Source organism: Canis lupus, chromosome 22, assembly GCF_048164855.1.
Source record: "Canis lupus baileyi chromosome 22, mCanLup2.hap1, whole genome shotgun sequence".
Classification (NCBI taxonomy): domain Eukaryota; kingdom Metazoa; phylum Chordata; class Mammalia; order Carnivora; family Canidae; genus Canis; species Canis lupus.
In genome coordinates, this window is record NC_132859.1 from 19971489 (window position 1) to 19998934 (window position 27446).

General features: G+C 34.8%; 1 protein-coding gene across 8 annotated transcripts in view; it reads right to left on the reverse strand.

Moving 5' to 3' along the window:
- The window catches only part of PPP2R3A (protein phosphatase 2 regulatory subunit B''alpha), a 188230-nt gene that overhangs the window by 32033 nt on the left and 128751 nt on the right, over positions 1 to 27446 (reverse strand). For all 8 annotated transcript variants that reach the window (XM_072792636.1, XM_072792637.1, XM_072792638.1 and 5 more), the window contains 3 exons: positions 27261 to 27417; positions 24286 to 24334; positions 23565 to 23654 (listed from right to left, as the gene is read on the reverse strand). In XM_072792636.1, the coding sequence (XP_072648737.1) occupies positions 23565 to 23654; positions 24286 to 24334; positions 27261 to 27417 (296 nt within the window). The remainder of the gene's footprint in view (positions 1 to 23564; positions 23655 to 24285; positions 24335 to 27260; positions 27418 to 27446) is intronic.

A 27446-nucleotide genomic window follows, 5' to 3' on the forward strand; every position in this document is an offset into this window, starting at 1 on the left:
GTGGAAAAAAATGAAACAGACTAAAAAGTTAGAAAAAATAAATGAAACTAAGAGCTGGTTCTTTATGAAGCTAAATGAAACTGACAAACCTCTAGCTAGAACTCACAAAATAAGGAAAAAGGACTCAAAATAAGAAATGATAGAAAATCAGTAATAATGTATAGTAGATACATAAAAGATAGAGAAATCTATCTTACCCAAAAGTAAGTCATTAAACTACAAAGGAAGAGAGCATGAGAAGAAACAGAGGAATTACAAAAGAGCAAGAAAAAAAATGAACATGGCAATAACTATACACCTATCAATAATTACTTTAAATGTAAATAAAATACATTCTCTTATCAAAAGACAGAATGGAAGAATGGAAAAGAAAATAAGACCCATATATGCTGCCTAAAGTTAGATACATTAGATATAATGATATGCACAGACTGAAAGTGATAATATTTAACAGCCAATACTACAGAAATACAATCATAAAAGACTACTGTGAAAAATTATACAACAAATTTGACAATCATGATAAATTCCTAGAAACATACAATATCCCAAGACTGAACCGTGAAGAAATAGAAAATCTGAAGAGACTGAATATTTGTAAGGAGATTAAATCAGTATTCAAAACCTACACCAAACATAAGCCCAGGACCAAATGGGCTCACTGGTGAATTATACCAAACATTCAAAAAGAATCAATACTAATCCTTCTTAAACTCTTCCAAAAAAAAAAAAAAAAAGATTAGAGAATACTTCCACACCCATTTCAAGAGGGCAGTATTATCTTGATAATAAAACAAAGACACCACAAGAAAATTACAGGTCAATATTTGATGAACGCTGATTCAAAAATCCTCAATAAAATATTAAACTCAAATTCAGTAATGAATCAAAAGGATCATACACCATGATAAAATGGGAATTATTCCAGGGATGCAAGTATGGCTCAACATCTGCAAATCAATCAATGCAATGTACCACATTAATGAGATGAAGGATAAAAAAAATCCCTGTATCAATAGGTGTAGAAAAAGCATTTGATAAAATTCAATATTCATGTATGATAAAAACTCTCAACAAAGTGGGTACAGACAAGCTCACATCTAATATCATATTCAATGGTGGAAAGCTGAAAGTTTTTTCCTGTAATATCAGGAACAACAGAAACATACGTACTATCACCATTTTTATTCAAGATAGTACTAGAAGCCCTAGCCAGAGCAATAGGCAAGAAATAAAAGGGATCCAAATTGGAAAGGGAAGAAGTAAAACTGTTAATTCTTCAGATGACATATTATATACAGAAAACCCTAAAGAATCCACCAAAAAACTGTTAGAACTAATAAACTCTGTGTAGTTGCAGGATACAAAAATCAACAGGAAGCAGAAAAACTAACCCACTTATAGCTATTCTTTTGGATTATTCCAAAAGAATAAAATACCTGGGAATTAATTTAACCAAGGAAGTGAAAGACCCGTACACTGAAAACTATCGGACACTGATGATAACAACAACAACAACAACAACAAAAACTGAAGATGACACAAATGCAAAGATAGTTCATGTTCACAGATTGGAAGAATTATCATAGTTAATATTACTCAAAGCAATCTACAGATTCAGTGCAATCCCTATAAATATTCCAATAGCATTTTTTACAGAAAGAGAACAAATAGTCCTAAAATTTGTATGGAATGACAAAAGACCATGAATAGCCAAAGCAATATTGAGCAACAAGAAAAAACCTGGAGACATCATACTACTTGATTTCAAAATATACTACATAAAGCTTCAGTAATCAAAACAACAACAATGTGGTACTGGCATAATAACAGACACACAAATCAATGAAACAGCCCAGAAATAGACCCATGCATATCCTTGATGTAGGATAAAGGAGCCAATGATACTAAATGGAGAAGGGGGAGTCTCTTCAATAAACGGTGTTGGAAAAACTGACAGCCATATGCAAAAGAATGAAACTGGACTACTGTCTTACACAATACACAAAAATAAATTCAAAATGTATTAAAAAACTGAGTATGAGGCACCTGAGTGGCTCAGTTGGTTAAGTGTCTGCCTTTGGCTCAGGTCATGATCCCAGGGTCCTGAGATTGAGCCTGTGTCTGGCTTCTTGCTTAGTGGGAAGAAGCTGCTTCTCCTTCTCCCTTTCCCTTTGCTCCTCCATCTGCTCATGTGTGCGCGCTCTCTCAAATAAATGAATAAAAAAATCTTTAAAAACCTTGAATGTCATAAAACTATAAAACTGCTAGAAGAAAATACAGGCAGTACACTCCTTGGTATCATCTTGGCAACGATTTTTTGGATTTGACACCAAAAACAGAGGTAACAAAAGCAAAAATAAACAGACTACATTAAACTAAATAAGCTTTTGCAGAGGAAAGAAAATCATCAACAAAATAATAAGCAACCCCCTGAATGGGTGAAAATATTTGCAAATTATGTATCTGATAAGGAGTGTATGTCCAAAGTATATAAAGAAGTCATACAACTCAATAGCAAAAAAAACCCCAACAACAACAACAACAAACCCACCCCCAAAACAAAAAACCAACTGATTAAAAAGTGGGCAAAGGACTAAATAAACATTTTCTTAAATATACACAGATGGTCAGTGGGTACACAGAAGATACTCAACATGATTAATTATCAGGGAAATGCAATTCAAAAATATATTGAAGTATCACTCATACCTGTTAGAATGACCGTCAACCAAAAATACTAGAAATAAGAAGTGTTAGTAAGGATGTGGAAATAAATACACCTATGTACTGTGGTGAGAAAAACTGGTGTAACTACAATGGAACACAATATTGAAGTTTCTCAGAAAGTTATAAATAGAATTACTGAATGATCTAGCAATTCTACCTTTGGTTACTTATCTGAAGAAAATGAAAGCAGTAACTTGAAAAGATACATTCCCCCCCAGCCCCATGTTCAATTCCATGTGGCATTATTTATAATAGGTAAAAGATGGAAACATCCACCGATAGATGAATAAAGAAAATGTGGTATATATACACAGTGAAATATTACTCAGTAATAAAAAATGATTTGATTAAAAAAATGGTTGGAAGACCTGAATAGACTTTGTTTTTTTAAAGGTTTATTTATTTTATAGAGAGAGAACATGAGCAAGCACACATGAATGGGAGGGCTAGAAGGAGAGGAAGAGAATCTCAAACAGAATCTGCACCCAATGCAGAGTCCAATGTGGGGCTCAACCTCACAACCCTGAGATCATGACCTGAGCCAACACCAAGAATTGGAGGCTTAACTGACTTTACCACCCAGGTGCCCCTTGAATAGATATTTTTCTAAAGGAGACCTACAGATGGCCAACAGACACCTAAAAAGGTGCTCAGCATCACTAATCCGCAGGGAAATGCAAATTAAAACCACAATGAGATATCACTTCACACCTTGCAGAATGGCAAAAATAAAAAAACACAAGAAATAATGAGTGTTGGTGAGGATATGGAGAAAAAGGAGAACTCTTATGTACTATTTGTGGGAATGCAAACTGGTACAGCCACTGTGGAAAACAGTATGGAGGTTCCTCAAAAAATTAAAAACAGAATTACCATGTGATCCAGTAATTCCACTACTGGGTATTTACCTAAAAAAACAAAAATACTATTTTAAAACCATATACGCACCCCATGTTTACTTCACTGTTACTGACAACAGCCCAAGATATGGAAGCAACCCAAGTACCCATGGATAGCTGAATGGAGGAAGATGTGGTGTGTGTATATATATTTTTTCATTGTGCGTGTGTGTGTGTGTGTGTGTGTGTATACACACACATATATAAAAGAAATCTTGCTTTTTGCAAACAACATGGATGGACTACAGGGTATAAGGTTTAATGAAATATAAGTTGGTCAGAGAAAGACAAATATCATACGATTTCACTCATATACGAAATTTAAGAAACAAAGCAAACAAAAAAATTGCAAACAGGAAACCCAGACTCTTAAATACAGAGAACAAATTGGTGGTTGCCAGAGGGGACATGGGTGGGGGGGGATGGGTGAAATAGAGGTAACTGACAGTACACTTATCCTGATGAACACTGAGAAATGTATAGAATTGTAAGACAGTTATAACATACACCTGAAACTAATATAACACTGTATGTTAATTTAAAAAAGTCAGGAGATGGAATCCTGCCATTTGTGACAACATGGATGGACCTTGAAGGCATTATGCTAGATGAAATAAGTCAAACACAAATACTCTATGATCTCACTTATATTTGAAATCTAAAAAAAAAAAAAAAAAAAAAGACTGAGGTCACAGACACAGTAAAAAGATTGGTGGTTACCAGAGTGTAGAGTGGGAGGGGGGCAAACAAGGTGAAGGTGGGGAAAAGGTACAAGCTTCCATTTATAAGATAAGTCAGACCTGGGGATGTAATGTACCACATAATGAGTATAGTTAAAATACTTTATCGCACATTTGAAGGTTGCTAAGATAATAGATCTTAAAAGTTTTCAAAAGAAAAATTTATATGTATGATGATGAATGTTAAGTGGACTTATTTTGGTGATCACTTTGCAATATATATGAATATCAGATCATTACATTGTATATCTGAAACCAATATCGTATTTCAGTTATACCTTAACATAAAAACAACCTTTTAAAAAAGAAGCAAGTTGGAATTGTAGTTAAGTAATCTGGGGTCAGTTTTGCATCCTGTATACTGAAGAGTTTCAAGTTAGAAAAAAATTTGGGGTTTTACTTTATTTACTGTGGTTAAAAGCACCATTATATTTGTTCATAACTCAGTCATAATTTGGGAAGATAAATTAATTTTGAGTCTCAAAAAATTGTCTCATTTGCTACCAGCATATTTTCCATTTTGGCACAGTAATGAAACAGTATTCAGAAAGAGGAAAGAAAATAAAGATAGTGATTTCATTGTCTTTGGATACATATCCAGAAGTAGGATTACTGGATCATATGGTAGTTCTGTTTTTACTTTTATGAGGAATTGCCATACTGTTTACCATAATGAATGAACCAATTTACATTCCCATCAACAGTATACCAGGGTTCCCTTTTCTCCACATCCTTGCCAATCATTATTATCGTTTTATAACAGATGTTCTAACAGGTTGGAGGTAACACTGTGGTTTTGATTTGCGTTTCCCTGATGGTTAGTGATGTTGAGCATTTTTTAATTTACTAGTTGGCTATTTATTTTTAATTTTTTAATTTTTAATTAGAATTTTAAATTAAAAAATTATTACTTAATTAAAAATTTTTAAAATTTAGCTAAGATACACTGTATTAATTGCAGGGGAAGAATTTAGTGATTCATCTGTTGCATATAACACCCAGTGCTCATTACATCAAGTGCCCTCCTTTTTAATTTTTTAAAAAGATTTTATTTATTTTATTTATGAGAGACACACAGAGAGAGGCAGATACAGGCAGAGGGAGAAGCAGGATCCCTGTGAGGAGCCTGATGTGGGACTCGATCCCAGGATTCCAGGATCATGACCTAAGCCAAAGGCACGCACTCCACCACTAAGCCACCCAGGCATCCCCAACAAGTGCCCTCCTTAATGCCCATTCCCCAATTACCCCATCCCCCTACTCACCCCTTCAGTAACCCTCAGTTTCTTTCCCATAGCTAAGAGTCTCTTGTGGTTTGTCTCCCTCTCTATGTTTATCTTATTTTCTTTTTCCTTCTCTTGCTCTATGTTCATCTGTTTTGTTTCTTAAATTCCACATAGGAGTGAAATCATACAGTATTTGTCCATCTCTGACTTATTTCACTTAGCATAATACCTTCTAGTTTCATCCACACTGTTACAAATGGCAACAACTCCATTCTTTTTGATGGCTGAGTAATATTCCACTGTGTGTATGTATACCACTTCTTTATTCATCTGTTGATAGACATTTGGGCTCTTTCCATCATTTGGCTATTGTAGACATTGCTGCTATAAACAATGGGGTGCATGTGCCCCTTCAAATCACTATTTTTGTATCCTTCAGATAAATACCTGGTAGTACAATTGCTGGGTGGTAGGATAGCTCTATTTTTAACTTTTTGAGGAACCTCCATACTGTTTTCCAGAATACCTACACCAATTTGCATTCCTACCAACAGTGCAAAAGGGTTCCCCTTTCTCCATATCCTCCCCAACATCTGTTGTTTCCTGACTTGTTCATTTTAGCCATTCTGACTGGTGTGAGGTGGTATCTCATTGTGGTTGTGATTTGTATTTTCCTGATGCCAAGTGATGTGGAGCATTTTTTCATTTGTCTGGTGGCCATGTATGTCTTCTTTGGAGAAATGTCTGTTAATGTCTTCTGCCCATTTCTTGATTGGATTATTTGTTCTTTGGGTGTTGCGTTTGATAAATTCTTTATAGAATTTGGATATAGCCCTTTATCTGGTAAGTCATTTGAGAATATTTTCTCCCATTCTGGAGATTGCCTTTTAGTTTTGTTGGTTGTTTACTTTGCTTGCAGAAGTTTGATCAAGTCCCAGTAGTTCATTTTTGCTTTTGTTTCCCTTGTCCTTGGAGATGTGTCTAGCAAGAAGTTGCCATGGCCAAGGTCAAAGAGGTTGCTCTTTGTGTCTTCTAGGATTTTGATGGATTCCTGTCTCACATTTAGGTCTTTCATCCATTTTGGGTCTATTTTTTGTGTATAGTGTAAGAAAATGGTCCAGTTTCACTCTTCTGCACATGGCTGTCCAATTTTCCCAACACCATTTGTTGTAGAGACTTTTTACCATTGAATATTCTTTCCTGCTGTGTCAAAGATCAGTTGAACATATATTTTGAGGGTCCATTCCTGGGTTCTCTAATCTATTCTACTGATCTCTGTGTCTATTTTTTTTTGCCAATACCATATTGTCTTGATTACTGCAGCTTTGTAATATGGTTTAAAGTCATAATTGTGATGCCTCCAGCTTTGGTTTTATTTTTCAAGACTACTTTGGCTATTCAGGGTCTTTTCTGGTTCCATACAAATTTTAGAATTGTTTGTTCCAGCTTTGTGAATAATGCTGATGGGTATTTTGATAGGGATTGCATTGAATGTATAGATTGCTTTGGGTAGAATAGACATTTTAATATTTGTTCTTCCAATCCATGAGCATGGAACATTTTTCCATTTCTTTATGTCATCTTCAATTTCTTTCAGAGTACAGATCCTTTGTGTCTTTGGTTAGGTTTATTCCTAGGTGTCTTACAGTTTTTGGTGTGATTATAAATGGGATCAATTCCTTTATTTCTCCTTCTGTTGCTTCATTTTTGCCATACATAGAAATGCAACAGATTTCTGTATGTTGATTTTGCCTTTCCTCATTTTTAAAAAAGATTTATTATTTTAGAAAAAGAGAGTGTGAGTGGGGATAGGGACAGAGGAAGATGCAGAGGGTGAGGGAGAATCTGTAGCAGACTCTCCACTGAGTGTGAAGCCTGATGTGGGGCTCAATCTTACAACCCTGAGATCATGATATGAGCCGAAATCAAGAGTTAGATGCTTAACCAACTGAGACTTCCAGGTGCCCCAGCATTTGCTCATTTTTAAATTTGTTGTTTTCTTGTTACTGAATTCATTCCTTACATATTTTGGATGTTGACTTTTTTTTTAATTTATTTATGATAGTCACAGAGAGAGAGAGAGAGAGAGGCAGAGACACAGGCAGAGGGAGAAGCAGGCTCCATGCACCGGGAGCCGGATGTGGGATTCGATCCCGGGTCTCCAGGATCGCGCCCTGGGCCAAAGGCAGGCGCCAAACCGCTGCGCCACCCAGGGATCCCCGGATGTTGACTTCTTATCAGATGTATGGTTTGCAAATATTTTGTCCCATTCTGTCGGTTGTTTTTACTCTTTACTTGATTGTTTCCTACTAGATGCTTTTTAGTTTGATAAGATCTCATTGTCTATTTTTGCTTTTTTTTTTTAACCGGTGTTTTTGGGTCATATAAAAAAGGAAACAAATTGCACATACCAATGTCAAGAAGCTTGTTCTGTTTTCTTCTAGCAGTTTTAGTTTCAGACCTTATATTTCACTCGAGTTTTTTAAAAATGAAATAAGTGTCCAAGTTAATTTGTCTGCATGTAAATAACCAGTTTTCCCAGCATCCTTTATTGAAGAGATTTTCCATTCCTCATGTGTATTCATGGCACTGTTGTCAAAGGTCAACTGACCATAAATACATAGATCTATTTTATGGATAATCTATATTTTTGTTTTTATGCCAATACCATGCTTTTTTGATTAGTATAGCTTTGTAGTATATTTTGAAATTAGGTAGTGTGATGCCTCTGGCTTTGTTCTTGTTGCTCAAGATTGCTTTTGCACTTTGCAGTCTTTTGTGGTCCCAAATGAACTTTAGGTTTTGCCTACTTTTGCGAAAAATTGGAACGGTGAGAAGGACTGCATTGAATATGTAGACAGCTTTGGGTAGTATTTTAATAATATTAATTCTTCTAATCCATGAAGATGAGTTATCTTTCCATTTATTTGTTCAAATTCTTCAAATTCTTTCATCAAGATTTTATAATTTTCAGTGTATAGATCTTTGAACCCCTTGGTTAAATGTATTACTACATTTAAACAAAATTATTTGATGCTATTCTACATGAGATTGTTTTATCTTTTTCTAGATACCCAATTAGCATGTAGAAATGCAATCAATTTTCATAGGTTGATTTTTTATCCTGAAACTTCACTAAATTAGTTCATTAGTTCTAAGTTTTTTTTTTTTTTTTTTTTTTTTTTTTTTTTTTTGGTGGCCTTTAGGGTTTTATATATAAAATTGGCCCTTGAACAATATGGGTTTGAACTGCATGGGTCCACTTATACATGGATTTTTCTTGGTAAGTACAGTATGGTAAATGTATATTCTTATAATTTAAAAAAAAAACTCTTTTCCCTCTAGCTTATTTCATTTAAAAATATAGTATAGGGATCCCTGGGTGGCACAGCGGTTTGGCGCCTGCCTTTGGCCCAGGGCGCGGCGCGATCCTGAAGATTCAGGATTGAGTCCCACGTCGGGCTCCCGGTGCATGGAGCCTGCTTCTCCCTCTGCCTGTGTCTCTGCCTCTCTCTCTCACTGTGTGCCTATCATAAGTAAATAAAAAAAAATTAAAAATATAGTATATAATACATGTAACATACAAATATGTGTTAACTATGTTACTGATAAAGGTGTGTCCTTGTCTGGCTTTGGTATAGGGTATTGCTGGCCTATTAAAATGAGTTTGGAAAAAAAAATAAAATGAGTTTGGGAGTGTTCTCTCCTCTTCAAATTTTGGGAAGCACTAGTATTTATTTTCCTTTACCAATGAAACCATCAGGTCTTGGGCTTTTCTTTTTTGGAAGGTTTTTGATTGCTGATTCTATCTCCTTACTCATTATTGGTCTGTACAGATATTCTATTTCTTCATGATCCAGTCTTAGTAGGGTCTATGTTTCTAGGAATTTTTCCATTCTTGTATGTTATCCAATTTGTTGGCGTATTAATATTCATAGTATCTTGTGATATTATTTCTGCGTAATCAATTGTAATATCTCCTCTTTCACTTAGAATTTATGAGTCTTCTCTTTTTCTTAGTCTAAGATTTGTCAATTTTATCTTTAAAAAAAAAACAACTCTTAGTTTCATAGATCTTTTCTACTGTTTTTCTAGTCTGCGTTTCATTTATTTCTGCTCTGATCTTTATTTATTCTTCCCTCTGCTAATTTTAGGTTTAGTGTGCTCTTTTTCTAGTTTCTTGAGGTGTAAATCTAGGTTATTTCAGATCTTTCTTTTTTTCTTTCTGCTTTTACTGAAAGAGAACTGCTTTTACTGAAAAAGAACTGCTTTTACTGCATCCCATAAATTTGATGTTTTGTTTCTATCTTCATTTGTCTCAAGATACTTTTTGATTTCCCTCTGATTTCTTCTTTGACTAATTGATCACGAGTGTTTCCACTTTCCAGATATTTGCAATTTTCCTCCTGCTACTGGTCTCTATTTTCATACCACTGTGGTTGGAAAAGATATTTGATATAATTCAATCTTAAATTTATTGACTTGTTTTGTGGCCTAACATATGATCTATCCTGAAACTTTCTGTGTGTGCTTGAATCAATGTGTATCTTGTTGCTGTTGGATGGAATGTTCTGTATGCCAATTAGGGCAACTTAGTCTGTAGTGCTGTTCAAGTCTCCTGTTTCCTAATTTTCTGTCTAGATGATCTATATCCATTGTTGCAAGTGGGCTACTGAGGTCCCTATTATTATACTGTTATTTCCCCAATCAATTCTGTTAATATTTACTTTATATACTTAGGTGATCCAATGTTGGGTGCATATATACTCACAATTATTGTATCCTCTTGATCATTATATAATCATTATGTAATGACCCTCTTTGTCTCTTGTGACAGTTTTTGACTTAAAGTCTATTTTGTCTGATATTAAGTAATGTCACCTTGCTCTTTTGGTTACCATTTGCATGGAAGATCTTTTTCCCATCCCTTCACTTTTAACATCTGTGTGTCCTTAAAGATAAAATGAGTCCCTAGTGTGCAGCATACTGTGGGATCTTGTTTTTTAATCCACTTAGCCACTCTGTTTTTCAATTGGCTATTTTGATCCAGTTACATTTAATTATTTATATATAAGGACTTACTACTGCCATTTTGTTAATTAGTTTTCACTACTGTGTAGTTCTCTTATTTCCTTTCTTGCTGTCATCCTTTGTCATTTGCTTATTTTTTTCTAATGGTATACTTTGATTCCTTTCACTTTATCTTTTGTGTATCTACTATAGGTTTCTTTTTGGTTAACATGAAGCTTACAATAAAACAAAGTGATAACAACCTATTTTAAGTTGTAATAACAACTTAAGTACAATTGCATACAAAATCTGTATGGTTTAACTTCTCCTTCCCCAACATTTTGTTATTGATGTCACAATGTATTTCTCTTCTCTAATGTACATCTAGCATCAAATTATTATAGTTATTTCTGATACTTTTGTCTTTTAACTTATATATCAGAGTTAAAAGTGATTTGTGCAATAACAATATAGCATTATTCTGTATTTTACTATATTCTTATTTTTCAATGAATTTTATACTTTCATATGTTTTCCTATTAGTTGGCATTCTTTCCTTTCAACTTGAAGAACTCTTTAGCATTTCTTATAATCCAGGTCTTCTGTGATGAACTCACACAGATCTTGTTTGAGAAAGTCTTTATATCCCCTTCATTTCTAAAGGATAGCCTTGCCAAGTATAGTGTTCTTGGATGGCACTTTTTACTTCTGGCACTTTATTTTTTTTTTTTTTTTTACTTCTGGCACTTTAAATATATTATCTCACTATTTTCTGGTCCGGAAGGTAGTCTGCTAAGAAATTCACTGCTATGGATTCCCTTGTATGTGATGAATTGGTTTTCTCTTGCAGTTTTCAAAATTCTGTCTTTGACTTTGGAGAATTGGTTTATAATGTATCTTGGTGAATATCTCTTTATATTTTATGTTTGGGGGTTCCTTGGACTTCATGGATCCAGATGTTCATTTCCCTCTCCAGATTATAGATGAGTAACGTTTTCTGTCATTATTTCTTTAACTAGTTTTCTCCCTTTCCTTTATCTGTTCCTTCTGAGACTCCCATTAACGTGGATATTGTTTCTTTTAGTGATGTCCCATAAGATTTCTAGGCTTTTTGCCCTCTTTTTCATTTTTTTCTTTTCCTTTTTCTGTCCTCTGGGTAATTTCAGTTGACCTGTCTTCATGCTCATTCTTTCTTTTGCTTGTTTCAGTCTGCTGGTGAAGCTGTCTGTGAAATTTCAGTGCAGTCATTGTGTTCTTCAGCCCTGCATATGGTTACTTTTGTTGCACTTCTCATTTTCTTCATGTATTGTTTCCCTGAGTTTGCTTAATTCTGTTTTTTCTTGAAGTTCACTGAGATTCTTTATGAGAATTATTTTGAATTGTCACGCAGTCTGCAGATTTCAGTTTATTTTGTTCTTTTGGTGGTGTCACAATCCTTTGGTTACTCATGATCCTTGTGACACTGCATTGGTGTCTCTGCATCTGAAGAAGCAGGCACCTCTTTCAATCTTTTTTTTTTTTTAATTTTATTTATTTACGATAGACACACAGTGAGAGAGAGAGAGAGAGAGAGAGAGAGAGAGAGAGAGAGAGAGGCAGAGACATAGGCAGAGGGAGAAGCAGGCTCCATGCACCAGGAGCCTGACGTGGGATTCGATCCCGGGTCTCCAGGATCGCACCCTGGGCCAAAGGCAGGCGCTAAACCGCTGCACCACCCAGGGATCCCCTCTTTCAGTCTTTAAAGAGATGTTAGGGAATTGTCAGGAATGCCCTTTAGCAGTGTGTGTTCAGAAATTCTGGGCAAGCTGTCTAATGGGATCTGTGGGTGAATTTGTGGCTGGAATCCTCAGGAGGCCCAGGTCTTCAGGTGAGAGGGCTTGGGGCTGGGTCTATCGGGGCTGACGTGGTAGTAACTGGGTCTTGAGCCTGAGTCTGCAAGGAGTGGTCTGCTGTTGGGATGGGTCTGTGATGCCAGAAGTATAGGTCTTCAGTGGTGGACCTGCAGCCTGGATTTCTTGAGGCTGGCCACTGTTGCGATCTACTGGATTTTGCTGGAGCCTGGGGAATCTCGGGGCTGATCTGGCACTGGGGCAAACTTGGGGCTGCAGGGGCCAACCAGTGCTGGACAAGTACGTAGAATGGGTCTGCAGTAGCCTGCTTGGAATCTGGAGTGGTGAGGTCTGGCTTGGTGCTGGAGTGAGCCTAGAGCCTAGAACCACAGGGATAGGTCTGGAGCCTGGGTCCATTGGGGTGACCTGGCATTGGGCTGGGCCTAGGGGATCGGTCCACTGATGCTACCCTGATGTTGGCGTTCACTGGGGAAGGCCTGTTTCCTTACCCATAGGGAGGGTGTTTCTTCATATTGGGCTGCCTGGGCTTTGGAGTGGGGTGATACAGGTAATATGAGATTTTCCTTTCTACTTCTTCATCTTTTCTTATTTCTGTGCTCCATCCAGGTGCTGCAATCTCTTACCTGGAATTCTTAGGTCTTGTGAAGGTATTTTTATGCACAGATAGTTGTTCAAGTTGATGTTTCTATGAGGAGACAAGCAATGGAAACTTCTATTCTGCCATGTAGCTGACATCAATCTCTTATAGCTAAATTTTAAAATTGCATATATGACTTGCATATTTAAATTTCCAGTATATTGGACTTTTTGGATGGGTTCTCTAATTTTCATAACTTGTCTATACTTTCTCTTGTTCCATCTTTTTTGTTCTTTCTATGAGGTTTATCTTCTAAAATTTTTGGTTTTTATTTCTATCAGTTTCGATTTCCCAGGATGCTGTTTTGGTTCCTTGAATGTTCCTTTTATAAAATGTATAATTCTGGGCAGCCCCGGTGGCACAGCGGTTTGGTGCTGCCTGCAGCCTGGGGCGTGATCCTGGAGACCCTGGATCGAGTCCTGCGTCAGGCTCTCTGCATGGAGCCTGCTTCTTCCTCTGTGTCTCTGCCTCTCATTCTCTCTCTATGTCTCTATAAATAAATAAACAAAATCTTAAAAAAAAATAAAATGTATAATTCTGTTCATGTTCTGTGAATGTAATTTCTTCTATTATATATAGTGTCTTCTTATTGGTGCTATAGGTTTCTTTTCCCTGAGGTTATCTGATTCATCCATGTTCTTTCCCCCTTCTATTTGTTTGGTCTCTACCTTTTATGTAAGAGGTTTTACTTAGTGTTTAAAGATCCTTTGTTTCTTGATCATATTTAAGAGTAGATGCTAAAAACCTGACTGGAAGTTCTGATCTATAGGTTCCTTTACTATAAAATAATTAGGTTGGGTTCTTTCCTAGCAAATGATCCAATGTCAAATGTTCAAGGTCTTTATTATTGGGTTGATCAGATTCTTCAGAAAAGCATCTTTTATTCACCTGCATAGAGGTTCAGAACAGGTTGCCTGGATTCTGTAGGTTGAGTGAGGAATGAAGACTGGGCATCTCAGCATTCAGTATGCATATACTCATTTATTCTGTTTTCAATATAGTACCCATACCTTCAGCTGTGCTCCCCAGTCTAGAGGCCCTCTATTTTATACTCTCAGGAAATAAAGTACCAGTCTTCTACCTGAGCAGAGATGATCCTGGAGGTTAATCATTTGTTCAAATAAATTTTCTATAAAATGTTCTGGTTTTTATTTTTTACCTTTATTCCACCCACCCACTTCCATGGTCCTCCAAGTTCTGAATGTTTGGAGGTTTTATTCTGGGATATACCCAGAAACTGGTATATCCAGTTGCTTCTTGGTTTTTATCTTTGTTAATTTGTGATTCAGGTAGTCTGCTAAGTTTATGTACTTTCAGTTTCCAAATATTTATCTCTTTTCCTTTGTTAATAACAAATTTATTTTATTCTTTTCTTAAAAATTTTAAAAGTAATCTCTATACCCAATGTGAGGCTTAAACTCATGACCTTGAGATCAAGAGTTGATCTACTGAATGAGCCAGTCAAGCACTCTATGAATTTATTCTTTACCAAAAATTTCTTCACTGTCAGTTTAGTATAATTTCAAGAGAGACTAAAAGTGATTAAATTGCTATCTTCAATAAATAAATAAATAAATAAATAAATAAATAAATAAATAAATAACTATCTTCACTCAGTAGGTTATTCACACTGTATTATGGATGCTTTATCATTTAGCATTGTCACCTGGAGTAGCAAATTTAGGTGTGTCATGAATGAATCACAAAATATGAAGCCAATTGCATTAACTGGTGATAGGAACAAATAAATATTTTCTAAAAACCTATTGACCTCTGGGGGCAAGTAAAACTCAAGATAAGGTTCTAGGATACTCTTGGTTAACTTATTTGCAGTCCTTGAGGCATATTAAGAACCTCCATATATTTAATAGTTTTAAAAAATATCTTTTGAGGAAAAAAGGTGAACTTAACTAAGTTGTGATTATTATTTTCAAGTAAGTCACACTAAAATCTATGTGTACCTTTATTCAGAGAGAGAAATTTTCTAGTATCACAACAGATTAAATATTTAATACTTGCAGAGTTCTGATAAAACTATTTTTAAAAGTTATATCAGCTTAATGTTTAATGTTACCATTATAGAACAGAGGAGACATTCATTGGCTCAATGAACATATGGTAATAGTTTGGCTGTGGTGAGATCTAGTCATATCACACTCTACTTTGAGTTTTATAAGTTTCAAAAGAATACTACCCCACTTTGAAATATTTCCTGATTATGAGAAAAACCTTGAAGAGATCTCATGAGCAGAGGGCTACAATAAATGTGGCAATATGTGGTTGTTATACCACTGTATCACAACTTTTTTAGTAATAATGTTTTGTGTAGTACAAATAGGGATAGTAGACTGTCCTTTGACTAGTCTCTAAGGTTTCTTTAGCCTTTAAATTCCTTATTATCTGTCTTTAGATAATAAACACTAGGACAATAGGAAGAAGGCAACTCTTGGTTTTGACAAGCACCTAATGGGACTGAAGTGAAAGGCAAGTTATTTTACTGAGAAGTATAAACTACTTTAGTCAGTTGCATTTTAAATTAAGAACTAAGATAAAAGGGTCTATACAATAAAGAAGCTAAAGCATACACTTTAATAAGTCTTTGTAATTCATATGAGATAAGGCCAGAAGGTGAAGAGACAAATATATTGCCTTGATATTTGCCAGAGTCACATGACAGCTGCTCTTAAATATTGCTCTTTTTAATAAAAAGGATCAATGTACAAAAGAAAGATGTTTTTAGGCCTAGAACTAGAAAAATGAAACAAGATACCTTTAGTAGACAGTTATTTGTCCCTGAAAGTTTAGAAGCAGGGGCTGGCTGGCTAGTTAAACACATACAAGAGGACATGTTCAGAGGGGAATTTTTTATTGGAAATACTAGGTACTTTCTAAAATTTTTCTTTCCAATGTAGATTTTTTTTCCTTACCAAAGGTAGTATTTTCTGAGTCTAGAAGTAATGACTATTTGTTGCCAGAAAACAGAAAAGCACACAAAAGGAATGACTATCCACAGAGAACTAGTGCTAAATTTTTACTATATTTGCCACTAGTTTTATTGGTTTTAAAGCATAATAATGTTCATGACAAATAGTACTTTTACAACCGTAGACATAAACAAGATTAATTCTTGACCTTGGGCTGAATGAAGTAAAGTTCTAGACTAAACATTTCTGACCCGTGATAATTCCTATAAGCTACTGAAGAAGTTAAGTTCTAGGAAACTCCATTATTGCTTAGAGATTAGCTAAATATATATTCCTTTGAATGATTACTATAAATATTTTAGCACCTGTAACTTCAAAGGCACTGGCCTACTTCCCTCAGACATAAAGATGAATGAGATAGTTGCTGATAAAAACACCTAGTCAGAAGACCAAGATAGAAGCAGAATGTGATTACAAAACAACAACAACATAGAGTTTGATTTTGATGTATAGACATTTCTCTTATTACTTTAAACAGTGAGGCTTAATTGTCTTCTGCTCACATTCTGCTTTAGTAAGGCACCATGAGGCACTGACAATACACACACTGGGTGCCTAGTAAGTGCCAACAGAAGCCATGGAAACATCTCAAGTCAAAATTAGAAGGTTTTTTTTTTTTTTTTTTCCTCCATGATTGGCCTCATTTTTTAGTCTCTTACACAATAAGGAATTTCAGGACACCAAGAGAACTCTCTTTTAAGGGATTCCATTGCCTAGCTAAGATACACATGCAAACATGCTCTCATCTAACAGACCATATGTCATAGTGATAAAGAGCCCAGGATTTGGAGTCATACAGACCTGGATTTGAATCCAAGCTTGGTCACTTACTAGGTTGTATAATCTTTCAGAGCTTCTGTTTCCTTTAAATGTAAAATGGAACCACTAAATTGATAGTGATATGAGGATTAAAAAAGCCATTGCATATGAAACACTTGTCATCTGGCCAAAATAAAGCCTCAACAATATGTCAGCTTATTAAATAGGAGAAAGGCAATATGCAAGGCAGAAATGGGACCCAAAAGAAACCTCTCCCCCCACCTCCACCCACCAAAATCTCTGTTGGTGATGTTCCTTTATGTAGAGATCCATAACTGGATCTCAAGATATGAAAAGTTGACCTGAGGAGTTCTGCTTATAGTAATGATGAATTAAATATTTTGGATTAACCCACCCACTGACAAAATCTGTAGGAAAAATACTGTTTAAAGGCAGTGGACTAAATTAGCAGGATAGTGAAGAATTATCTGGATAGTTCCAGATTTAGAAGGAAATCCAGAGAGGAGGAGCCTAGCATTTGGGACCATCTTTCCTTTGAGGAATCTGCTGATTCAGGAAGAGGGGGCCTGAGAGTTTGAGAAGATACATAAGCTTTGATTTTGCTATTATTTTGTTAATGATTTTTGGGTCTTTGTGAGGGATGTTGGGCTATAGTTTTATTTATTTTTTGTATGTGTTTGGTTTTGGTATAAAAGTAATACTGGCATCATAAAATAAGTTGGGAATTGTTCCCTCTTTTTTTATTTTCTGGAAGAAGCAGTGTAGAATTTGGTATTTCATCTTCAACAAATGTTTGGAAGACCACAACAGTGAAATTATCTGAGCTAACAGATTTATTTTTTCAGAAGGTTGTTAACTTGAATTCAGTATTCACATTAATACAATATGTTGTCTTTTGTGACTGGTGTCTTTTTTTTTTTAATTTAAAAAAAATTTATTTATGATAGACATAGAGGGAGAGAGAGAGAGGCAGAGACACAGGAGGAAGGAGAAGCAGGCTTCATGCAGAAGCCCAACGTGGGACTTGATCCCAGGTCTCTAGGATCACGACCCGGGCTGCAGGCAGCGCTAAACCGCTGTGCCACCGGGGCTGCCCGTGACTGGTGTCTTTTAAATTTGCATAATGCTTTCAAGATTCAACCATATTTTGGTATGCATCAGTACTTCATTTTTTTAACTGCCGAATTTTTGGTTATATGGATATATCACATTTGTTTATTATCCCTCCATTAGCTGATGGATACTTGGGGTTTTCCTATCTTTTGGCTATTATAATACTGCTATGAACAAAGGTGTCCAAGTTTTTGAATGAATGTTTTCATTTCTCTTGGATATCTTCCTAGGAGTAGTACTGCTGGGTCTTTAACTCTCTGAGTTAAAGTCAGAGTGTTTTCCATATTGGCTGCAGCATATTACATTACCACTGGCAGCACATGAAAGTTTTTTACATTCTTGTCAATACTTGTTATTATCTGACTTTTTGATTATAGCTCTTATTGGGTGTGATGTGATATCTATCTTATTGTGGTTTAGATTTGTATTTCCCTGATGACTAATGATATCAAGAATCTTGTTATAGGCTTATTGGCCATGTATATATCTTCTTTGGAGAGATGCCTATTTAGATATTTTGCTCATTTTAATATTAATCTGTTATTGAGTTGTATTATTTATATATTCTACATACAAGTTATTTGTCAGATCTACAAATATCTATAAATATTTTCTCCCACGCTATGGTTGTCTTCTTGCTTTCTTGATGTTGTCTTTTGAAGTATGAAGGATTTTAATTTTTTTGAAATTGATTTCATCCATTTCTTTTTTTGTCTATGCTTTTGGTGTCCTATCTAAGAAACCACAGTCATAAAAATTACTCCTATGTTTTCTTCTAAAAGTTTTATAGTTTTAGTTCTTATATTTAGGTCTGTAATCTACTTGAGCTAATTTTTCTGTATGATGTGAGGTAGGGATCCAAATTCATTTTGCGTATCAATATCCAACTCTCAGTACCATTTCTTAAAATAAATTTTTATTTATTTATTTATTTTTTCACCCATTTGAATTATCTTGGCATGCTTGTTGAAAATCAACTAGCCATAAATATGACTATTTATTTACTTCTGGATTCCTATTCAACTCTTTGTCTACATGTTGATCTTCACACCAGTATCACATTGTCTTGTTTACATTAGCTTTGCATATTTGGTATCAGTAAGTGTGAGTCCTATGCTTTTGCTTTCTCTCAAGATTGTTTTGGCTAACTCTGTAGTTCTATATGAATTCAGAATTCAGCTTTTTTATTTCTACAAAAACAACAACAACAAAAAGTAGCTGGGATTTTCTTAGGAGTTTCTTTGAATCTACAAATCTATTTGTGGAGTATCCATTCTAACTTTTTTTTTTTTTAAGATTTTATCTATTTATTCATGATAGACATAGAGAGAGAGAGGGGCAGAGACACAGGCAGAGGGAGAAGCAGGCTCCATGCAGAGAGCCCGACACGGGACTCGATCCCCGGACTCCAGGATCACGCCCTGGGCCAAAGGCAGGTGCTAAACTGCTGAGCCACCCAGGAATCCCCCATTCCAACTATTTTAAACCTACTGATGCATGAACATGGGATGCCTTGATTTCATTTAGATCTTCCTTAATTTCTTTCAACAATGTTGAGTAGTACTGGCCTTGTAGAATGAATCTGAGAGTGTTCTTTACTCTTTTATTCTTTGGAAGTTTGTAAAAAGAAATGTTATTTTTTCAGGTATAGAATTTAGTAATTCATCACTAACATACAACACACAGTGCTCATCACAAGTGCACTCTGTAATCCCCAGGACATTTTTGATGCCCACCTCCCCCTTCCAGTAACCATCAGTTTGCTCTCTACAGTTAAGAGTGTTTCTTAGTCTGCCTCTCCCCTGTGCCCTGCCCCCATGTTCATTTGTTTTGTTTCTAAAAATGTTTGGTAGCCTTTTCCAGCAAAGCCATCTCAGCCTGGGATTATTTTTCCTATCCAGAGTTTTTATTTCATCTTGAACCAGTGTCCCTCTAGGAATTTGCTCATTTTGTCTAAATTATGTAATTTGTTAGTATAAAGTTGTTATATATGTAAATTCTTTTTATTGTTGTAAGGTCAGCATTCATGTTACTTCTTTTATTATAACCTTAATAATTGAATGCTGTCTCTTTTTTTCTTGATCAGTGTAGCTAAGGCCCTATTAATCTTTTAAAAAAAATCTGACTTTTGATTCCATTGATTTTCTCGCTTGTTTTTCTATTCTCTAATTTACCCACTTCAATCTTTCTTCTTCCCTTGTGTTTGCTATGCTTAAATTTGCTCTTTTCCCCCCCAGTGTCTTAAAGTAGAAGGTTAGCTCATTGATTTATTTCTTGTTTTTTAGTATATGCGTTTATAGCTATACACTTCTCTTAGCACTGTATGTATTATAGCCCATGAGTTTTGGCATACTGTATTTCCATTTTCATTCATCTTGAAGTTTTGGTACTTTTTCCTTCATTTTCATTCATTTCACATGATTTCCTTTGATGTATTCTTCTTTTATCCATTGGTTATTTAAGCAGTGTGTTCTTTCTACATGTTTGTAAATTCCCAAATTCCTAGCTGTTATTGTTAATTTTATTCCATTATGGTCAGAGAATATGTTTTGTATGGTTTTACTTTTTATAATTATTGAGGCTCTTTTATGGCCTGCTCTATGTCCTATCCTGGAGAATATTCCATGTGTACTTGAGAAGAATATATATTCTACTATTCTTAGGTGGAGTGTTCTATAGATATGTTAGGTCTTTTTGGTTTATAGTTTTGTTTGTAGTGTTGTTCATGACTTCTGTTACCTTGTTGATCTTCTTCCTCGTTATTCATCCATCACTGAAAGTAGGGTATGTAAGTCTTCAACTACTATTGTTGAATTTTTTCAATTCTGCCAGTTTTGTTTCATGTATTTTAGAGTTCAATGTTGTTAGGTGCATATGTGTTTGTAACTGTGGTGTCTTCCTGTTGGACATTTTACATGATAAAATTTCTTCTTCATCCTCTAGTAACTATTTTTGTATTAAAGTCTACAATCTCTGATATTTATAAAGTCACTCCAAGTTTCTTATGGTTTTTGTTTGCATGACATATCTTTATATTTCCTTTTCACTTTTTCTCCCTTTTAAATCTTTAAATCTAATATTTCTCATGTAGATAGCATATAATTATATATTTTTTTAAAATCCAGTCGTCTGAAAATCTCTACCTTTCAAAGAAATGTTTAATCCATCCATTCACGTTTATAAATTGTTATTATTGATATAGTTGGACCTTTGCCTGCCATTTTACTATTTGTTTTCTGTCTTGTCATTCTTCTCTGTTTCTCCTTTACTGCTTTCTTTAACATTATTTTCTAAGTGTAACATTCTAATTCTTTAATGATTTTTTTTGCTATATAGTTTTGAGTTAATTTTCTAGTGGTTGCTCTAGGGTCTTGCCATGTACATTTTTAACTTCCTAGAATCTACTTCAGATTTGTACTTAATGCCAGTGAGATACTGAAATGTTATTCCTATGTAACTCTTTTCCTTCTTCCCTCCTTTTGTGCTATTATTATACATATTACATCTATATATATTACAAACCCAAAACTACTCTCTCCTAATTATTACTTTATATAATTTATGTTTTCTAAAGATGCTGAGAGACGAAAAGATAACAAGTACATGTTCACAGAGTTTGTTATTCATGTTCTTCATTACCATTTCTAGTTCTCTTCACTTGTCCTTGTGGGATAATAGGGGTTCCAGAAGGAGGAAATCATGGATGAGAATTACCTGAGGAAAGCTTTTTCATAATTGAGGAAATATGAGAAATAAAAGATTGAGATTGAGAGGATTAATAGAACACTGAAAAAGATTGGAAAACGCATAGTCTTCATATCTTTGGAAATTTAGGTGATGTAACTGAAACAACTGAAACTTTCAAAATAATGGACTAATGACAAATTATAAAGATGCATACTTACTGGCATGGAAATGTACTGTTATGTGAAAAAATGTGTTACAAATTTATATAGTATTGATATCATTTAGTATATCTTTTGATGCAGGGAGAAAGAGTGGAGGAGGAGGGAAAAGAGAAGGAGAAAGGGTGGGGAGGGAGGGAAAGGGAGAAGGAGTAGAAGGATATATACCAATGCTAAATATGGGTCATGGAATTATGAATGAATTTCATAAGGTTTTTGACTATATTTTATATTTTTAAGATAGTTAAAATATGTATTTGTCATAAAACAATAAAAAAACTAACCCAGCAGAAATGAGCAAAAGACTTGAAAAGCAACTTGCCTAAAATGAAATAAAACTGGCTGAATATGTATGAAAAAAATTCAGCCTCATTAGTAATCAAAGAAATGCAAAGTAAAATAATACTGATTTTTTAATTTATCAAATTGGAAACTATTTTTAAGCAGATAATATTCAATTTTAGTAGGGTTATAGGAAATATGCTCAGTACCTTGTTGATAAAAGTATAAAATTATACAATTTTTCTAAAGAGCAACTTAAGAATTTTTATAAATGCCCTTAAAAATGTGTATACCCTTTTAACCTAACAATTCCATTTGGGGGAGTTTATCTTAATGAGAAAAGTAGTGGATGTTAAAACTACTTAGCTGTAATTATTGTTTTGGAAAGCATTCCATAAAAATTTTAGAATGTATGGTAATTAAGACTTAATCCAATGGTACTAATCTAAATGTCCAAGAAGTATGTAAAAATATAAGAGACTGTATAATATATACCAACTTTTAATAATGTCTTATTCTAAATGTTAGAATTATTATTAAAATTTATTTCTTCTGCTTATCTATGTTTTCTAAAGTGTCTATAATGGGCAATAAAATATTCTTTGAAATGGAAAACAAAGTTATTTAAAAATAATCTAATAGGCTGCCTAAGAAATAGCTTAGTTTTATTTCTACTTTATTGATTCCAAACCATATATCCAACATTTAGATAACTTTTAGAATCAACATGTAGACAGCTGAGTCAGTTATACTAGCAGGCATCACAGACTGTAGCCTCTCCATTCCTTGGTACTAAGCACAAACTATGTGCTGGGCACTGTGTTAACACAAGCTGGGAATAAATAGAAAAGAGGGACCAACAGTTTTGGCTTAAACAAGAGACTAGTTGCAAGAGACAGATGTGTATGTTCATGATCACAAATCAAGGTATGTTTGAGAGTACAAAGGAAAGGGAGAGATGATTCTAATTTATCAGTCACTCACAATTTGCTTCTTTCCCTTTCCCATTTACTACTGAACCATGAAGATCATAAAACAATGAAAACTCACAATATGTATTCCCACATTCTGTATAAAGGCTTACTATCCTGCTTAACCCCCAGGGCCAGCTCACATGTCACTTCACCTTTGTTTCTGGGGGTAAAAACACTTCTCTTGATATGCTGTGACTATGGATTCAATCTGAGGAGGCAGAGACTAAGTCTAATTCATCTTGGTACTCCTAGGTCAAGATGGCATCTATTGAGTATACATCATGACTTTTTCAAGCTTTCTTTAAGTGTTTTAACATTCCTGGCAAAGGAAACTTAGAAGTCATACCTGGCTGAATCACTAAACTCTTGTCTCTGAAACTAATAATATAGTATATGCTAACTGATTTTAAATTAAAAAAAAAAAAAAGTCATACCTGGTTGGGTTCCTTTTGTCTTCCTCAGAGATCAAAAACCAAACAAAATCTGCATAGCTCATTCTTCCCTCTTTCTGCACTGTTTTACCCCTGAAGAAAACACAGGGTTATAAAGTTTCCTGAGCAATTACTCAGATAAATTTAGTAGGATGACAGACTAAGAAATAAAGCAATATCTTTCTTTGGAAATTCAGTCAAAGAAAAATTAGAAGGCTGGAAACCTTATAAAGAGCATCCCTTCCATTGCCTATATTGTTTGCAAAGGCCTAGAGGGTGAAAACAGAAGACATTTGTGCAGGTGTGAAGAAAGAAGTCTGGTTTCCAATTTGAATGCAAATAATCACCAGGTTCAAATACTGTTACCTATATTAAGGTAAAGGGATAATGCCCATAAATTAAAGAATTACTACTACTGTCTTGTATGAAGCTGTGGTATGCAGGAAACCATGCTAAAATGCGCTTGTGATAGTGCTACCTGTAATTCATTTTTTTTTAATAAGATTTATTTATTTGAGAAAGAGAAAGAGCACGAACAGGAGGAGGGGCAGAGGGAGAGGGAGAAGCAGACTCCCCAGTGAGCAGGAAGTCCAACATGGGCTCAATCCCAGGACCCTAAGATCATGACCTGAGCCAAAGGCAGATGCTTAACCAACTGAGCCACCAGGTGGCTTCCAGGTACCCTACCTGGAATTCATTTTTAAACTCAAATGCTTTTTCTTACCTTGTTACTGCCCCAGAGAATATCCTTTCAATAATTCTGTTTGATGAAGCTAAAGGTAAACAAGAGGTATGAGGCTAGTTAGAAACATGTTCTATAAAGACAATCCTTTTGGCAAATTTATTTTCAATAGCAACAAGCTAAAACATCTTCCTTAATGAGAAGTTATGAGTATTTAAATTTTTACCTATGTATAATTTACATTTCTCAAAGTAAGAATTTAAGGTGGCATAATCAATCAATCAATCAATCAATCATTAGAAAAAGAACAGGTAAATGATTATGCCTGATAGCTGGGATATATTAATGTAGTTGAGTGCCAAGTTAGTTCTGAACATCGTGACGGCTAAGACAAAAATGTATAGAATTTGTACTGATCTTGTTAGCCAAGAAGACAACTTTTCCTCTAAAACAAGACAAATTTTATCCTGGCATGAAATTTAAGGGGAACTAAATAAAATAAGAGTATTAAAAAAAAAAAAGAAATTTAAGGGGAACTGATCAGCAGCTCCTAATATAAGGGACTCTGAGTGAAATGATAGAGAATGCTATCAAGTATAATTTTATAGAAGATACCTAAACATACCACAAATAAACTTTTCTTATATTCTTATTCCATAAAAGTCTAGGACATAACATAATTTTGAGAAATTCCATCAGTAACTTTTATTCAGAGAGAGAGAGAGGGAGAGAGAGAGAATTTTATCTTAAGATAGTATATTGCGGAAAAAAAAAAAAAGATAGGATATTGCGCTTTTGATGACAGATCATAGAGAATCCATAGCAGTGTAGGCCATTGTTGGTTTAAAATTACCAAAGGCTTTAGTTTTAACAAAAGGATATGCCAATAGATCTCAGACCTAGGGATTTGGTGAGGAAAGGAATCTATTCTTTTAAGAAGTGCTCAAGGCAATGGCATGTACACTACAATTTCAAAACAAGTTGATGAGGTCACTTGAGAGTTAGTAGCTACCAGCATCTAATTCTTTTGCACAGAGTTAGGTAGAGTCAACCTGAAGGTAAAATTAGTTTAGCTGAAGTTGTTGGGAATACGTGTGTCAGGATGGCCATGCCTGGCCATAAAGCTTATAATAAGGACTCTCTATACTTTGTTGAATATTAGTTTACAGGGCTAATTATTTGTACTATATAGACAAATAGAGGGCTGTACAGTAAAGACATGGATATTTAATTTCAAAGCTGAAGTCTTTTAAATTTGGAAGGTTTAGCCTATAATTGAAGATAATGTCCGATTTCGGACAGGTTGGTGGATTGGCAATTATGTAGTCTCAGTGACCCCTTCACCATGTAGGTCTAGTTGCCTAGTTTTCTAGACTTCAACACTTTAACATGCCTCTACTAAGTTGTTATGTGTGTATATATACAATATTTTGGGACTTAGAATTATGGTACATCAGCTAGAGAGATTGCTTTAGAGCCTATAAGGTTTTACATGACCTCGTGTTACATAGATGATCTGGCCACTGGTGATTAGAAAGTGCAGAGCTAATAAATCTGACCTGATACACCTGTGAGTATTTCCATTTTTATGCTATTCTGGTGACAGGAAGGTTATGACAACTTGAAGAAGGGAAGTATAGTACTAAAATGCTTGTTTACCAAATAAGTACATTTGAGTATTTTCTCTTGCTACCTAGTTGGCACCTGAGAACTGAGAGGTAGAACTCTTTCTTATATATGGAAAGTTCTATGAAACTTGACACCATATGGAATGAGCCTTTCTTTCATTTTAAAAGATTTTTTAAAAGATTTTATTTATTTATTCATGAGACACAGAGAGAGAGGCAGAGACAGAGGCAGAGGGAGAAGCAGGCTCCATGCAGGGAGCCCAATGTGGGACCCGATGTGGGACCCGAACTGGGACTCCAGGATCACGCCCTGGGCTGAAGGCAGGCACCAAACTGCTGAGCCACCCAGGGATCCCTTAAAAGATATTTTATTTAAATTCAGGTTGCCAACATACAGTATAACACCCAGTGCTCAGATCATCATGTGCCCTCCTGAATGCCCATCACCCATTTACCCCATCCCCCCACCCAGATCCCCCTTTGCAACTCTTTGTTTCGTAGAATTAGGAGCCTCTCATGGCTTGTCTTCCTCTCTAATTTTTCCTCACTCAGTTTCCCTCCTTTCCCTTATGGTCCATTTCACTATTTATTAGAATGAACCTTTTCTTAAGATGTAAACAGTTAATCCACACATATATCAAATAAGAGAAGTGAAACTCAATACATTTGTTTAAGATTTGTACTCTGCTATATCTAAAAGGCTAAAGGCTAATTAAAAAAAATCAGCAGTTCCTGAGGAGATATTTAAGAATAGAAGAGGGATGATATTATGAGAAAAGAATGAGCCAATGTATTTTGGTGCTTGGTGAAGAATATTAAATCATCAGGTAATAGGTTCTAAGTTTACTACTGGTAAAAATGAAGCAAAAGGGATAATATCATGTGATATGTAATTTTTTTGCTTTCTGATAAAAGAAAAATTCATCTGCAGGGAAAATACTTAACTCTGGAACTAAATTCCAAAACATAAGTTTTTAGGAGTCCTGGAAAACACTGACATTTTCAGTGTTTAGAAACATTTTCATCCGTGGCTGTTTATAAACACTTAAAATGGGAAATTTATAAGGGTGTATACCCATTCTCTTTCAAATAAACTTTACATAGGTACAGATCTTCTTCATCATTAGAAAATAAACGTCACTATAAAAACTCACCAATTAATCAAAACAAAGACTCTAATTGTTTACATACTGTAAGTCTCTTCTATACTTGCCTTCTAAATAAAAAATTGACACCTTTACCTTTTCCCACATAAAAATTCTTGGCTCTTTAAAGAGGACTTGATTAGATAAAGAATTTAAGAAATGAGAATCTCTCATTCATATAACAATTCATATAACTCTTGCCTTCTTCAAAACAGTTAAGTCTTACCATCTCTAAAACACTTACCCTGGTCATTGTATCGAGATAAATCGGCCTGGCTGATGTAGAGGTCATGATCACTATCTAGTTCCCAGAATTTACAATAAATAACATAGAAATGTTCATAGGAGAAGTAATCTGTGATTTGGTTTATATCTTCCTCTTCTTCCAAAAGGGCTAGAGTCTGAAATAGTATGAAGAGAAGGATTAGTT